Genomic DNA, 16698 nt, shown 5'->3' on the forward strand with positions numbered 1-16698 from the left:
CTGAAGAGACTCAACTGTGTTCCCTGTTTGCGGATCTAAATATTTGGTTCTGTGTGTTCAAAACTTGTATTGAGCAAGCTAAATAACTCCTCTTATTCCAAATATAATGAAGGCGCTTGCTCTCATGCATGATAGTTATACTGCCGTGTTTACAGCAACAGCATAAATACAGCCCACTCATCTCAGCTGACATCCTGTCTTAAATTCCACATAGGCAGCAGTCAGATAAGATAAAGAGAAAAGTGTGTCTCCTCCCTCTTATATAATCCAGGCTTTGTGTGTAATAGGCAGGGACAGGATAACTGATGCCAGTCAGACAGAGATCAACAGAGCTGCTGGCATATAGCCTCCCATCATCATCATCATCATCATCATCGTCATCATCATCAGCAGCAGCAGCAGTTGATATTCAAGCAATTCATCTGAGGTCTCTAGATCCAGGCTTCACCACAGTTCTGTTATTTTCTACATGAATGAGTCTGATGTGTGTGAAATCCAGTGAGACTGGAAAATGTACAGCTTAGTGAAGCGATCTTCATTAATTAATGGCAAGAAATTGGCCATAGTGTGAGAAATTAAGAAGAAGCAGAGGGAAATCTCTTAATTTTCTCTCCTTTCTGAATATATTTTGTTTGATATATACAGTAGTTCAGCTAAAATTAGATGGATTAAACATTAAACATGCAATGTTCAATGCCAGTAATATACTGTTGCAGTAGGAAGAGAATGTTATATACGCAGGATTGTCCTTGTGTGTTAAACTAGAACTGTGCATATTTAGCCTATACTAACAGGTACGAAAAGTACAATAGTACTATATAGTTCATGTACTTTACACTGTGCATGTGCATCTGTTTACACACAGATGTTTATATGGAGGGTCTAGAAAGTGCAAAAGAAAAGAAAACAATATTGGAAAGATGAAAACAATAGAAAATAATTCTGATTTATTAAAAGTTATACATATGGCTTTAAGTCTTTTAAGTTTCGATTGATACATTAATAAAACTATGAATTTGCCAAACTCAGAATATCATACATTTGATTTACAATCTATTCGTATAATGTACCATCAATCGCCAACAGGTGGCGCTCTAATCACTTCAATTTTCTCGGCGATGCTTATATCTATATGCGAGTAAAGCCTATATGGAGAGGTCAAGCTCAGTCTGTTTTTATGTTAGTGTGCGCGTGTGTTAGCGCGAGCAAGCGGCAGAAGTCGAGTGCGCATATGTGCGTAATAGTGTTAAAGGAAAAAATAAAAGTGACGGAGGGAGTTTGGGTGTATACAACTTTGATTAAACTGTAAAAAAAAAACCGGTATAAATAAACCTCAAATTTGTCAGGTAAGTATACGGTTTCATTTGAACTTTTATAGACAATATGAAATTCAAAATTGAACGCAATTTGTCATCAAGCTCTTGCTCCAGGGAGTGAAATATGATGGTAGCTTTACTTTGGTCAATTCAATATTGAATTGCGGTTCGTATGACTGTGGAGGCAGCGGATGGGAAATCATCACCATTAATCCTTCTTCACAAAGAGATAATAGTGAGACAAATTATAGTCCCACGAATGCTCTTCAGGGACCCCTGATGGATCGACAAGGGAGCAATAAAAACGCACAGGGGCATCACCGCGTAATAGGGCATTTTCACCGCCCCTGTGGAGCTGCCAGATCATCAAAGTTTCTCAGGCAATCCTCTGCAGTCGTCCTAAGCTCTGGCTGAAGAAGAAGAATCACTGCCCCCAGAGCCAAGAACACACCGGAGAGAGGCTGGATTTTAAACCCGCCCTCCAGAGGGATCTCATTTCCCCCAAAAAACCTCCCATTTTCTCTCTCTCTCTCTTTCTCTCACTCATTCTTCTGTCTCTCTCTCTTTTCCTCTGTCCCCCTCTCTGCCTTCACCTTTATCCCTCGCCTTTCGCCGTCTCCCCCACCACGATAATGGAGCTCACGGCGAGATGTTTGTGTCTTCTATCCTGTCTCGGCGTGGTATTGGCGATCGATTTGGAGGCGATTGACCCTGGCTACTATGTGGAGTCCGGTGCCACATCAGAGACGATCGACTACAAGGATCCTTGTAAAGCTGGTGAGATTTTCCCCTTTTTTTGTAGAAGCTACGCTGTGATTCACCTTTGATGTGGAAGTAGAAACATGCCACGAATCTGTTTTGCGGAGCTTCCACAGATCGGCTAGAAAAGCGCGTTTGGAGAGATGACAGTAGTGGATGTAGTTTTTAAAAGGCTTGAGAGAACATTATGTGCATTTGTTTTTGTACTGAGTGACATAGTTCCTGCAGTTTGAAACATTTGAAGCACACACTGCTGAGTCGCCTTGGATAACCCAGCTCGGAGAGCGGCTGCAAAGGGTTGAAAGAATGAAAATAAAAATGATGAGTGTCTGAATACATTTCTCAAGACTTGAAAAGTTTTGGTTTACTTGCTTGTTGAAAAGTTACAGTCTGCTGTTTGCGGCAGAATAAATAATAAAAATGTGATAATGCTCTCTCCTGCAGGCTGTGTGCTGTTCTATTGTTGGGTAAACGAAGGATTTCTCCACTTTGATTTCTAGACTTTTTCTGCTCCCTTTCTGTTTGTTTTTTGTCAATGCACAAATAGTGTTTTTTTTTCCCACCGGCTGTTCACACGGCCACTAAAACAAAGTGGAGGAGGGGAGAGAGGAAAGTACAGCGGAGCTTAGAAATTATGCTCACATAATTATGTTGTCTTATGACTCAACCTATAAATATGTCTGCATCTTTTGTGCTGTGGTGAGACGTGCATTTACATTTATTTTTTTCTACAATTCTCTGGCTAAAGCATATCTGACTTGTCATTGTAACCTTTTGTGTGTGTGTGTGTGTGTGTGTGTGTGTGTGTGTGTGTGTGTGTGTGTGTGTGTGTGTGTGTGTGTGCGCGCATATATGTGTATGCGTGTGTGTGTGCATATATGTGTATGCGTGTGTGTGTACTGTGAACTCACTGTCTTGCCAAATCCCTTTGAGGGAGTTTGAACAGATTGTGTTTTCCATCTGGTGAAAGTATTCAGGTTACAGATACAGAGAGTTGGCTTCACTCAAAATGACCTCTAAAGTTCGGGAAGTGCTTACTGATTTGGCAATTGACAATTTCTGATGTGGCTGTCAGTTGTAGAAACACAATGCAATCCCCAACTCTCAGCTACCTAACTATCTGTTTTCTTCATCTTTCCCCTGAGAACAAGAAGAGTAAGTGGCGAGGGAGTCTGTACTTCAGGAGTGACGTGGCTTTACATAAAAATGGTCAGGCTGCAGATGAACCATGTCCCATGTTCACATCAGTGAAGATGTTGCTTCACTGTTTAATTTGAGTCATTCAAGTGGTCATACCAGATTGTTTTGCATCACTAGCATGGATAAATGGACATGATGTTCAAATGACTCCTTTTAGACTGAAGGGTAAACTAACCAAGGGTCAATGATGCTGTGTTTCTATTTATGCCTCATCGGGGACATTCCCACTTCAGGGTTAGCGTTTGTCTTGTTTATGAGGATGTTATCATTATTAGTAATCCAATTTTAAGAGTCATTTGGATGGAGTACAGTTTTGTTTATGGTTTCCTCTGGGCACATCTGCGGACAGGTGGTTTGGAGATGGTCTTGAGTACAAACTCCCACTCTCTTAACCCTCGCTGTCTCCAGCTCTTCAAACACCTACCTGCTTTTCTCCTTCCTACAAAGCAGCAAAGTGTCCAACATGTCCAACTCAGCTTTCTCTTTTACTCCTCACTCAGTTGATACCGGAGACAACGTTTTTCACCATAGTCAACTCGATACTAGTAGATCATAATTCTTGGATTATTGATTTACTCTCTTTTTTTTCCAGATTTTTAAAGCACATCACTGCACTGAGTCAATTTGATCGCTCTCTGTGGCCTCAGGGTCAGCATTTTTATGTCATGTTGCTGCTTCCGCCCAGGAAAATGCTTACAGCGTCTAATGCAGTAATGTTCTGTGAGGAGTGCATTTCTTTCCCTTCCTCTGTCTGGCTGTCCTTGGTTAACACTTTTCTTCGACAGGATTTTTACCAAATTTTTTTCCTGTTGTCCTCTTGAAAGTGAATAGCATCAGGACATATAAGATGACACATTGTTGTGACACTCCGTTCATTTGTGATGGCTGGTCAGTTGACCAAGTGGAGGCCATGTCATTCAATTTAATTATTTATTCATATTATTTAAAATGCATTGATTAAGTTCATTTCTTGTCACAATGCATGTGTTCCATCATCCTCAGCTACACCAACAGAATCCCTCAAAAATGTTCAAATATACAAAGGATTAAATAACTCATCACTATTGCAGACATAATAGAAATGTGAATGATGGAGGCGAGCAGTGCAATAACACTGAAGTAATGCCATCTATTTAGGAAGTTAACCAGTGGAAAATTCCTTAGTTTGCAGAACTCCAAACTTGGCAGCATCCCAGGAAGTCATTTAATACTCTTAACAAGCCTCTGAGATTAGATCCACTCATTTTCAAAATGAAAAATGGATGAGAAACAGTCACGCTCATTGTCTGCTCTGCTGAAATGATAATCATGAAAACAGTGACTGGTTTGACGTGTACGTATGCATTCAATTATGAAGCAAACATCTTAATCTACTAAAGACTCGTGTGGCGTGTCTGTCCCGTCCTGTTGTTTAAGCTTTGAAGACATGCTTTTGAGCTCCTGTGCTGCTGCATCCTCAGCTGCAGACATGGCAACCTGAACGCCCCCACCTTCTCTTATCCGGTGGTTTTCTGGTCTATCTGGGCACCAGCTCTCTCCTGTGACTGGCTCAAACACTTAACACAGACTGTAGGTCATTCACCTCGTGCCAAAGGGAAAGCACGGCTGAAGGGCAGGACCGCCGCACGCTGCCACACCAGCTCAGGTGAGGTGAGTGCAGGCCATTCACAAGCTCGGGGGCTTTCTGCCTCTGAATATTTTGTTTCGGTCAACGGCGACCTGTGTTTTTCCTCTCGCCACTTCATATGTGATTTGGCCATTTAAAATACGGCAGCTGGATTATTTTTGATAACAATGTTTCAGAGCTTTCACCTATACGTCTGTTTATTATTCACTGAAGTGTCACTCAGTTAAAAGCCTCTGTGATCATAAGACTACACTTGTGTAGCATGATGTGTTTATGATATGATGTTAAGATGTGAAACAATCATCAACATGACCCAGACCAGTAGGTTGTTTTGATCAGGGTTTTTTTTGTGTGAATTCCCTCCTTATACAAAATTGTAAAGTTTGGTTTTATTTGTTTCTTTGGGTTTTGTTTATGTGAGTGTCTGAAAATGGCAGCTGCTCAAAACAGATGACCCTTGTTACACAGCTCAGGCCCTTAAACCATGAGTTTGTGCTGTCTTTTCATGATTGGGCCTTTAAGCAACACTTAAGCAGATGCTTTTCTTTTATCATGGAATGTAGGCTGCATAGCGGAGCTCACACTGGGTGTTTTTTTTTTTTTTTACATTACAGGACCCCAGCCACTTCTCTCTCTGCAGGGTTCAGGTGATTAGGGAGCTGATCTATTGGCATGATCTCGGTGCATTAGTTGGAACAATATGTTTGTCGTCGGAGCCAAGTAATAACTAATCTTGCATTTTATTAATACCAAGTCTGGGGTCCGGAGCCTAAGTAACAACAAATGCTTGGGAGAGCTCATTTAAATGGCTCGAATGATGCCCAATTAGCCTACTATAATGAGCAGCTTAACAGTCACTTCTTCATTATTCACAGTTTGTTTTTTTCTAAATAACTCAGCAGTGCTACGTTGCTGTTCTTCTGGAAGAATTGTTTTTCTGTTCCCTCAACCTGTGGTCAAAATAGATTGCTAATATTTATGGAAAGTGTTGAAGAATCTTCCAGATTTAGTTAATCCACAGACCCGTTTAAACTTTGCTTTGGACATCTGTTCTGAGAAAACCTGCTCTTTCCTCACACCAGACTGCATGAGTATGAGTTAGTCTGCTGTCTAAACCACAAATATGAAGTATGGATGGTCAAAATAAGTTTTTTTGTCAAAGGTGAAAATCCCTGCAGTGTGGCGATGAATTATTCATCAGAGTTTAAATGCTGTGTATCGCTGACATTGAGTCATTAGAGGGGGTTCGGCTGACAGTAGGGTGTATCAGTAATCACTGGCAGGGTTGAGCTGGGGAATCCAATCTGCTAATGGGCTTGATGGAGTGTGAAATTTAAAGGGGAGGTAGTATCTTGCTGTGTGCCCTTTGCCGCTGAAGCCGCTCTCATTTTGCCAATAAGATTGAAGCTGCAGTGTGGTGACAGTAACTCGGTCGTGATCTCAGCTGTGGCTTTGATGAGACTTCACACTTTTAATGGAAAATAATTACTCTCAGGCTGTAGCTTGAGACATTTGCCTCAATCTCTCCTCTAAACAGAATGAAACCTGAAAAGTGATACTCACTGTCATCAGATGGTTATCACTTTAATGCAATACACTATTGGCCTCTATTTAAATTCAAATGCAGCGTTTGTTACCAAACACAGGCTGTGAAAGGCGGTGCCAGGGTATTGTGATGCATTCCAGGCTTACATATTGGCCGGGCTTTCTCATCCCTCATCAGCAGGTCTTGTATCGGGGAAGACTGTCTAAACATCTCTATAAGCACAGCGAGGAGTAAAATGTGGCCTCGCAGTGGAGTTGGCCTTCTATATATAGGCTGGTGTTAGTGTCTGTATGGGCTTAGTATTGATGTTTGTGCAGTTTTCAGTGGCAGATGTTGTGGTCTGGTGTTCACGGAAGGAGATTTATGGGAATAGTCCTGGAGTATTTGACACCGCAGAAATCGAGGGTAGGGCATTACAGGAATCAATGGGATTAATTTGATTGAGATCTCATGTTTAATCTGACTAGATGCGCTGATTGTAGTGGGGGCAGTCTGAGATGAAAAGGATTTTAAAGGTTTAGATTAACTAAAAAAATTCAATGGATTTGGTCTTTATCACACATCAAATATGTTCAATTAACATTTCATCAAAGGTCTCTGTCTTATATTTAGTCTCATTAGTTTGAGAAATACAGTATATACGATATTTGCATTTAAACTTAAATGCCTACATGTTTGTTTTTTTCTCTGACTATAAATGGCACATCTAATCTAGAACATCAGCTAAAAAACCCTACTAGTATTACCTAACTATTCTGCATAGATATTAGTATTGCAGCTGCAGCTGTTGTGATTTAGGTAATGGATAATGTTTGGAAAGAGATGCTGCACTGTACTGTATGGTGATCCATTGCCATCTGCCACATTCTGTGGGTATTAATCTACAGTACAACACTTTATGTGTTTGTACCTCATACCATTACTGCGCTCTGTATCTGGATGAGTTTATCACCTTTCTCCATAGCCTGTCCTCAATCCCAGCCTAGAGTTGTATACAATAGATTCCCTAAAACCGTGCCTCTGTGGATAATTAAAGCCAGGAGACAAGGGGATTAATTCACAATCCCTGAGAGTCTTTCCATAAACCTGAAACAGCGTCTCCAGGACGACTGCTGTGCCCGGGGGAAATGAGTCCTAATGCCGCCGGGCCGTGCTTTTGCTCACTTCAATCTCCACTGTTGTCTGAGAACAATGACACTGCGGATTAACCGGCCTGTCTCCGGCACGGAGGTGGATGATTGGGCAGAGAGCACAGCCCTCTGTGAACATCATGGGGGTGGGAGAAAGCCTGCTCCTCGTTATTTGGTCACAGCCTACACATAACACTGCTAATATGACGCCAGTCGACACTGTATGTGAAAAGAAACGTCCTCCAATTGTTGTTTAATTTTCCTCAGTCAAACCAGAGTGAAAAAGAGTTTCATAGAATTGTTTTGGATACTTTTTCTCAGTGCCTAAGGCCTTATATGGCAGCAGCTTGGAACTAAGAACAGATTATTTTCGGCGCTCAGTCAGTTCCGGGAATCAAATAAAAATATGAAGATAAAAGAGAAAAATGTCCCTCTGTCAGCCTATCCATCCTATACTGCCCGACATCTAACATACTTGTCATAACATACTGTCTTAACTTACTCTTTATTTGTTGATTTTTTTTATCATATTTTCTATTTTTGAATGATGTCTTTTAATGTTGGACTATGTTTATTGTTACGCACCAATCACCAAGCAAAATTCCTTGTATATGTAATGTACTGGGCAATAAGCTGTTTCTGATTCAGATTCTCATCTGGTAGCTTCTTCCTATCAGTGGTGTCTTTTGGAATGACTGTCAGTATGAGTGCTGATTGTGAGTAGTGTTTATGTCTCAGGGATTTGGTTGGAGTGAATTAGTGTTCTTTGCGAGCACAAATTAGAGGATCCCTTTGACCTTTTGGAATTTAAACCTGTCCTCTGTGCATGCCCTGTCTTGCCGGCTGTGATCTGCACCTTTTCTCATTGCTGTCATTAGCCTCTAATCTCAAACATAGCAATTCTGCTGTGCATCCTCTACGTCCTGCAGGGTGGAAGACTGGCCTGTATCTACCAAAGCCCGCTCCACATTGTTTCAATAATACTCTACTAGTAAAGAGAGACGCGAGCCAAGTGTTTTTGTTTTTTTACTTCACTTCTATTGTGCTCTTCATCCCTTTCTCTCTTGTCTCATTCCTCTGTCAAACTTTTATAAGAGTGCAGGAGATAAAAGATCTTTCCTGTAGATATTTTGGTTGTGTTCTAGAAGAAAAAATAAAGCTGCCTTGAAACTAGATTACAAAAAAGGTTTATTTTCTTTAACAGTTATGGTAGCTTTTATCAGGGTGCAGATTCAAACTTTAAAAAACAACTACTGTTAATCACTCCACTTAACTCAGTGGTTCTCCCAGCTTCTTACTCCTCTGGGTTGGTCTCCCCTTCACCACACTAACCTCCAAACACACGTACGCCTTCATTTTCTTGCTGCTCCTCATCTGCCCTTCCTATTCAGAGCTGCGGTATGGGCAGAGAGGATATGTCTTCTTCCTCTCTTCCCTTCCCTTCCCCTGTCGTTGTCATCTCCTGTTCAGATAGGGATTACGGTGACACCCCTTTGCACTTCTCTCCCCCCTCTGCTTCTCCTGAAACCTTCATCGCCTCCCTACACCCCCCACCCCCCCAAAACGCCTGCATACAAGCCGGGCCATAAATTCTAGAGACGTGCTGGTGTTAAAAGCCTGTAAAAGTGAGCGCCCTGTCTCTGTGGAGCGGACTCCTAGCTTATCCTCCAAAGAAATGGGGCATTTAGTAGGAATCCCATAAAGCACATTCCTCATAAAGTGGGACTGTTTGGTTATTTTTCTCTCTCCTTGGCCTCATTAAAGAGCTATTACTTGTTCAAGGTGCCCCATATTACTCCATTGAGACAGTGTCAGTGTCTCACTGTATCATATCTGCTAGCTCTCATTAACTATTCACAAACGCCAAAGCACACAGTGTGAATTTTGTTGTTTGGTAACATCTGAACTTAACTTGGCTCAATTAATCATGTTAACGGTCAGGTTTCTGAGTTCATACTCTCTCTTGCATGAACCTTCACCAGCCATGTGCAATACGCTGCTTACATTTCTATCCTATAATTTGGAGTCCAGACAAGGCGGCCTTCCTGTTATCCAAACAGACACTCTGCTGTTTCACAACTCTATTTCTGCAAGGAAAGGGTAAACAGATTAGGGACAAGGAGAAAGGAATGATGTTTTTATATTTGTGTTACTTGCTCTAGGCCTTCCACGAGTGCTTTGACTGGGCCTCCATGCAGCCTACTCTGTCTGAGCAGCAGGAAAAGCTTGAGGCAACTTGGCGGTTCAGACTTATGCTCCATATTGTGCAGTTGCCTTACAGTCGTCTGACATGTGCTATCTCTGTCTGTTTCAGTTGCCTTTCTGGGAGACATCGCTCTTGACGAGGAGGACCTGCGATTGTTTAAAGTGGACAGAATAATCAATTTGGCGCAGAGAACCGTCCAGATTGTTAATAATACAGACACAGGTAACGACGACATAAAAGACAAATTAAAAAATTACAACTTGAGGTGAAAGTCCCTTGTTAGAGTGTTTACAGTGTTTTTCAATTGGCACTCTAGATTAAATATAATTGCAACGAAACACCCGAAATGAACACTGTTCACTTCCGAGAGTCGGCAGCAGCACCTGTCGGATAGCAGTTTTGTGTCTTTCATGAGCTGTCTTTAAATGTTTATGCCTACAACTTTCCTGTTATCACTACACATTGCTACACTTGTTTAACCATGTTCAAGAGTAATTGAAAGGCTTTGTCAGTCTAAATGTTGCTCTTAAAAAAAACAACCAGTATTTAAGCAACAGCTGTAAGTCAGCAGGGACCAACAAGCTTCACAATCCTATAAACTACAGGTGAACATGAACCAACAAGTATGTGCATGTTGCTGTTTGCGCTTGAATAGTGATAGTTTGCTGTTCATTATAGATGAGCATGCTGAGGAAAGGAAACTTTTTGCAGGATTAAGAATATGTTTCAACTGCTGTCAAAATATCCATTGGGCAATATTGATTTATAGACTACGTGGTGACCCCTGAGGCAGAGAGTTAAGTAGAGACTCATGGCTTTGGACTGCAACAAAGACAGACTGTGTGTACACTCATCTCTAAATATCAATTTGTCCACTTGAGCAGGTTAGTCACTGCACATCTAATAGTTGTGTAGTGGAAAGTCACTATCAGTGCAGTTGCATAAGACATTAAGATAGATTAATGATAAGTTCATTAAGATCCTGCACAGACAATCTGTCACTTCAGTATAGATCACCTTAAGCAGATGTGAATCCTAATTAGTATTCAAGGCAACCTTTATACATTATTGTATCTACCACATTAGGCGACCGCAGAGGTCCTCTTAAATCCAGAACACACTCAAGTCAATAATACTCCAAGAGTAGAATGTTTCAGTCATGTATTGTATAATTAGGAATGAACAATTTAAGTATCTTTAAGGTTAATCAACTTTTTTGCAAATGGGTACAAAAAGTTGTATTCTACAATTCTGATTAATTGTTAGTGGATGCAAATAATTTAAATCACAACAAGACAAATCATAACTTTATTTATTTTTTTCCATACAGTGTCAATTAATGAAATGTTTGGATGCAAAACCTTTCTCAATGCTGTCACTCCACCTTACTGGACTATGAACTTATCATGAACCTGCATGGTTAACTTCTATCTACCGGTGTGATTGTATCTCTTCACAGGATCACAACTCTAATCCTTATTTTTCAGCCCTTGTTGTCTCACCAACATAATCAAAGAGCATAAAGAGCATGATCAGAATAACAACCAATAAAACCTTTGACCTAAAGTCCTCCCTGCCTCACTATAAATGAAGGTGGTAGATTTGATCATATTATTGTAATTAACACATCTTCCTCAAGTTTTGTCTCCCCAGCACTATTTCTTATCAGCTAACCAAGCAGATTTGGCTGTTATCAGACTTTTCCTCAACACATGCACAAGTGTTCGTGCTAATTGATCTCACCAGGCTGCTAAGATTTACTCTTGCAGACTGAAATTCGACAGAACACATTGTTCTAGCAAATAAAAAAAAAAGCTGTGGAAACTGGGGCTCTCATGGTAATCAAATTTAAAGATGTGGACTCGTAGTCGCACGGCTTCAAGTATTGTTATGGAATAACAGTCCATGGGCAGGATGTACTCAAACCAGATGTACATGTACATGTCTTTGTTTCTACAGTGATGCTTATTGTATAAAGAACAACTTTATTGTGAGATCGAATTCTATAGGCCTGTGACCTTCGTCAGGGTTATCCAGATGATGTCTCATAATAAAGTTGTTCTTTATACTACAAGTGTTGCTGGAGCTTTGTCCTCTTAAGACTATTTCCCTTATATGGCATTAAAGCAGGGGAAGTTGTGCAAGAAATAACTGCAGCAATCACATAAAGCTCCTCACTGGATAGAGGTCAATATGTTAATTCATTATTAAAAAAAAGAAAGAAAAAAGGTTAAATTCATCATTTATTAACCCCCGAACCAGGGTCATGCACCAATGTTCTGCAGCTGAAACAGATTCAACCCAAATATGAGAAACTGAGTCTTCATGCGGACAGAAACCTGCAGTGTCCCAACCCTCTTAAGCACATCAATTTTATCTAGTTATTATCATTTTGGTCAAATGAAAAAATATAGAAAGAACAATATAAACGTACAAAAACACATTGCCTTTTTATATGAATGTTAATTGTATGGCTTAAAATTATGACTTCTTCCCAACACACCCATTAAATTCCTGCACTACGTGAACTGTATCTACAGGTCAGTTCTCTGCCTTAATCATCAGACTTCTGAAGTTTTTTATGCTACACACATTTACTGTTCCTCCTTATAAGGAAAGGAGTCAACTTTTTAACAGGGTATACCGTATTTTTGATCAATGATGTAACAATGCATATTCAAAAGTCTGATTTTATTTCCTTTTAAAGGTCACAAATTATTACAACTGTAAAACCTGGATCTGGTTAAAATCACAGGAAAACAACCCCGTTGATGGTGTGCAACTCTGTATTTCACCATCTGTCCTTCTTCTTTTTAAGTTGCGACAGGAAATAACACTTAGAAGCACCACTTTACTTCCTGATGTAATGCAATCCTTAATAAATGTTCTAGAATTAACGTCAACATTTTTTTGACATTGAAAAAATGACACGTCAGTGTGACACGTTTGCCTTTTTAGATTGGGTCATTAGGACAATAAATTAACTAATGTCAAACATAAAATGCCAATTAACAACAATGGATCTGTTGCCACAAAACTGCATCATTTAGCAAGTCAATTAAAAACCAACAAAGAAACATTCGCACTTGCCTTTTATTTTTTTCCTTAACTGTTCAAACATTTTCTTTCAAATGGGTTTATACCAGATGATAGCAGTTACATTTGCTTTGATATTCGTTTGCTGTTGTTCTGCAGCACAGTGAAGTACAGATTGTGCTCTGTGTGGTTCACATATGGACGTTATTATTATCACCAGGTTTAGCTGGGAGCTTAGTCTCCATGGTTACTCTGCATTTATGTGCGTTTGAGTGACATTGAAATGGTGAAATTAATTTGGAAGAAGAAATAATTGAGCTTCAAGAAAATCCATTTGTTCAAAATGGGAAGACAATGTTATTTGAAGAAACGTCTCTTTAAGGGGATAAATGTAATTTTAGAAATGATAAATAATTATGAATTTCTGAATGTCCTCAAACCTTGAAACAGTGTCCTGTAGTTATATGATAAAAGTCTCTTTTGTCATCTGAGGAACTATTTAAGGGTAAAGTATATTTGCTCTTTATAAAAATGTCAGACCCAGAAATGAATTTACGTTTCTGTTGTCTTTATTTGAAATCTTAAGGATCAACCAACCAGAGCAGCCAAAATAGGCGAGGTTCACTCCGCAGGAAACGGGCTGCCACCTCCAGACCTGAACGTGTTTGGCCTGAAGGTGTTATTCCCTATGTCATCAGTGGAAACTTTAGTGGTAAGTAATAACGATTCACTCATCCTTTTTAACCAAGAATGTATTCACGTACATGAAAAATATAAGAAAGTATTGAGGCATCATTTTTAACTGAGAATTCCTCCAAATGAGTAAAGAAATAAAGAAATGCACTGATGTAATGTGTCATCTATTTAGGGTAATTGTTCAAAGGCAAAATAAGTAATGCAATGTTTGTGATAGATATTCAATTATGAAACTTTATGAAATATTAATTAAAGTGTAAAGGTTTACATTATGAAGACACATGACTTAATTTCCGGTAACTTTCTATTCAACTCTACGTCTTGAAGCTGTTTCCAGCTGTCGCCATTTCTATTCAGCTCCCCTTTTCTATAGTGTGTGTGTGTGTGTGTGTGTGTGTGTGTGTGTGTGTGTGTGTGTGTGTGTGTGTGTGTGTGTGTGTGTGTGTGTGTGTGTGTGTGTGTGTGTGTGTGTCATCTCCACTGATCTCACCTTCTCTCGTCCTATTCAGGCAGCCAGCGGGCAATATTCCGCCAAGCCATGCGGCACTGGGAGAAGCACACCTGTGTGACCTTTATTGAGAGGACGCAGGAAGAAAGCTATATTGTCTTCACCTACCGACCATGTGGGTGAGTCAGTGGGGTTTTTAGCTCCCACATGAAGGAACTGAACAATGGTCAGCCTCTGTTGAGCCTTCGTTATCTACAGCTAATTATTTAGTGCCTAAGTACTTCTACATGCTCCCTGCTCAGCAGCCTTTCACCATTGTTCATCCTCTGTGTGAGGTTGTGTGGTTATTTCAGCCCCCTACCAGTCCTGAGAGAGACGGCCATTCAGTGGCCAGGAATGTCTCCTGTGCCTCATCATCACTCTGCATCAGTCACTGAGCACTTGTGTCAAACATGGTGAACAGAGTTGCATCCAGGGGAGAGACTTCCTCAATAACTCTGTTTACTGCACTCCACTAAAGTTAGGCTCCGTGTCCACTCAGATTTTCTTCTTAAACAGACACTCAGGGAAAGTGCTGGTCATTGACAACCTGTTTGGGTGTGCAGGGCTATTTTATTTAGAATTGTAGGCACTTGCTGCTGTTGGGAACACAAACCAGTTCAACCTTTAAATTTGAGGAAATTATTTTGAGGAAAAGATGGCAGAGCTGTTAGGAGACGTATTAGGGAGGTTCCCAGAGGATACACAAACCTAAAACGTTTCCAGTTCCCATGTTATAACCTCACACAGTTTTAAACCACAAGCTGGAACCATTATGTCATTATACACAATGTACCTCTCCCACTGATATGTATCATTCAACACAAACCGCTTAACAGAAAGCGGATGCAGCTCATGAAACTGAGCTTTTTCTAGCCAACTGTTGATTGCCATTTTTATCTTGGTAACATGGCCTCTGGAGCAACATGGATGACATTATCCACGCAGGCGGCAGCGGTTAGCAGTGGGAACGTTTGACTCTGCTGCATATTCAGCAGGCCTCCATCTGTCCTGTGCAAAGTTCAAGGCGTGTCTCAGGAGAGCCTGGCCAGGCTCGCAGTAATTAAAGAGCGGCTGTCTGGCCCACAGGGCCGTGATGTGTGTGCCCGTCCTCCCAACTCCCACACTGAACCTTTCATGTCATGCTGAGATGGAGCGCTGCAGCCATCCAGCTTCCACCGTCACACTCAGCAGTTGCATTGGCAGACGGATGAATGAATGTCACTGCTGTATGTGTGGATGACGGGTCACCTCGTACAGCTCTCCTGTAAAACAGACCAGAGGTTGTTGAGATAATGTTGCTCTCATTACAAGCTCCATTTTATATGTAAAGAGCATGTACAAATATAGGAGCTAGTAAACATTATAGAGCCAGGGACACATTCCTTCTTCTTCTCCCCTGGGAAACATCACTTTTTTTGGTCTCCCTCTGTGGTTTCCACTTGCTTGTTAGTGAATATTTTCATTTACTAAAACATAAAGACTGGGCTTTGTTAACACTGCCTTTTGTGTGTGTGTGTCTGTGTATGTCTGGCGGTTGATTCACAGGTGCTGCTCCTATGTGGGTCGTCGCGGAGGGGGCCCTCAGGCCATATCCATCGGGAAAAACTGTGACAAGTTTGGCATTGTGGTGCACGAGTTGGGTCATGTGATTGGATTCTGGCACGAACACACGCGGCCTGACCGAGACGAACACGTCAGCATTATCAGGGACAACATTCAACCAGGTAGGAGCCCAGGTCTCATCGTTCCCTCAGCAATAATGTTGGAAAGATGCAGTAAGAGTCAAAATAATAAAAGTAACACATTTGTACACACAGAAAGTCTGGGCTAGGATGGTAAAAACAGAAAAAAACACCAGTGGGGTATACGCTCATCCTCAGCCTTCAAGTGTTTATAGAACTGGTCAACGGCATATAAACAGCTGATCGTGACAGTCAGTATCTGGGCCAGCTTTTTCAAATTGTTGTCTGTGAAATATCAAATGTCGAAGCCTTTGTCATCCTAATATGCATACAATCTTACTGTGAAACATTAGCTGTGTCTTATATGTGTAGCCCCATTGTATGATCCATTTTTTGGAAAGAGTAAAACTGTATTCACCTTTGACATAAATACATACGGTGGCACAGTATGACTCTGCCTCATATTTCAACTGTGCTTTTTCCTTTCACAGGACAAGAGTATAACTTTTTGAAGATGGAGCCGGGGGAGGTAGACTCTTTGGGAGAGGTCTATGACTTTGACAGTATCATGCACTATGCCAGGAATACATTCTCCAGGTAGGAGCCAAGTTCCACTCCATACACCCCAGACATGAAAACTAGTCTTAGATCGAGTCAGGCCAAGCTGTTTCCCACTCTGCTGCAACCTTTTAACCCATTATCTTTATTTTCCATTTCTGCTCTTGGGAGTTTTATGAGTATATAGATCTGTAATGCACCAGGTCTGTCTATGGGCTGCTGCCGAGTAATGTGGCAGGATTCCCAAAGAGAAGAATGAAACACTTTAAATTCTCCCTAATAAAAAATCACTAGAGAACTAACATGTAGCCTGAGGACAAAAAGTTTAGAAAAGGCTCACTGTTCTCTTAATGTCTATCTTGGATCTGAATTGTTTCCTCACTGTTTGAGTTCAAGTACAAAGAGATATAAACTGTTTTCTTGGGAGACAGTGGGTCTTTAGTTTATATATT

At 40.7% G+C, this 16698-nt stretch overlaps 1 protein-coding gene across 1 annotated transcript in view; it reads left to right on the forward strand.

The window, feature by feature from the left end:
• The first annotated feature begins 1702 nt into the window (after positions 1-1702).
• Positions 1703-16698, forward strand: part of bmp1a (bone morphogenetic protein 1a) — a 29706-nt gene continuing 14710 nt past the window's right edge. Inside the window, exons 1-6 of the mRNA XM_068702798.1 lie at positions 1703-2093; positions 9893-10006; positions 13407-13532; positions 14026-14143; positions 15552-15730; positions 16180-16285. Of these exons, the coding sequence (XP_068558899.1) occupies positions 1949-2093; positions 9893-10006; positions 13407-13532; positions 14026-14143; positions 15552-15730; positions 16180-16285 (788 nt within the window). The 5' untranslated portion in view covers positions 1703-1948. The remainder of the gene's footprint in view (positions 2094-9892; positions 10007-13406; positions 13533-14025; positions 14144-15551; positions 15731-16179; positions 16286-16698) is intronic.

This window comes from Cebidichthys violaceus, unplaced genomic scaffold (assembly GCF_023349555.1).
Source record: "Cebidichthys violaceus isolate CVI_PGR_0920_01 unplaced genomic scaffold, fCebVio1.0.p SCAF_9, whole genome shotgun sequence".
NCBI lineage: Eukaryota > Metazoa > Chordata > Actinopteri > Perciformes > Stichaeidae > Cebidichthys > Cebidichthys violaceus.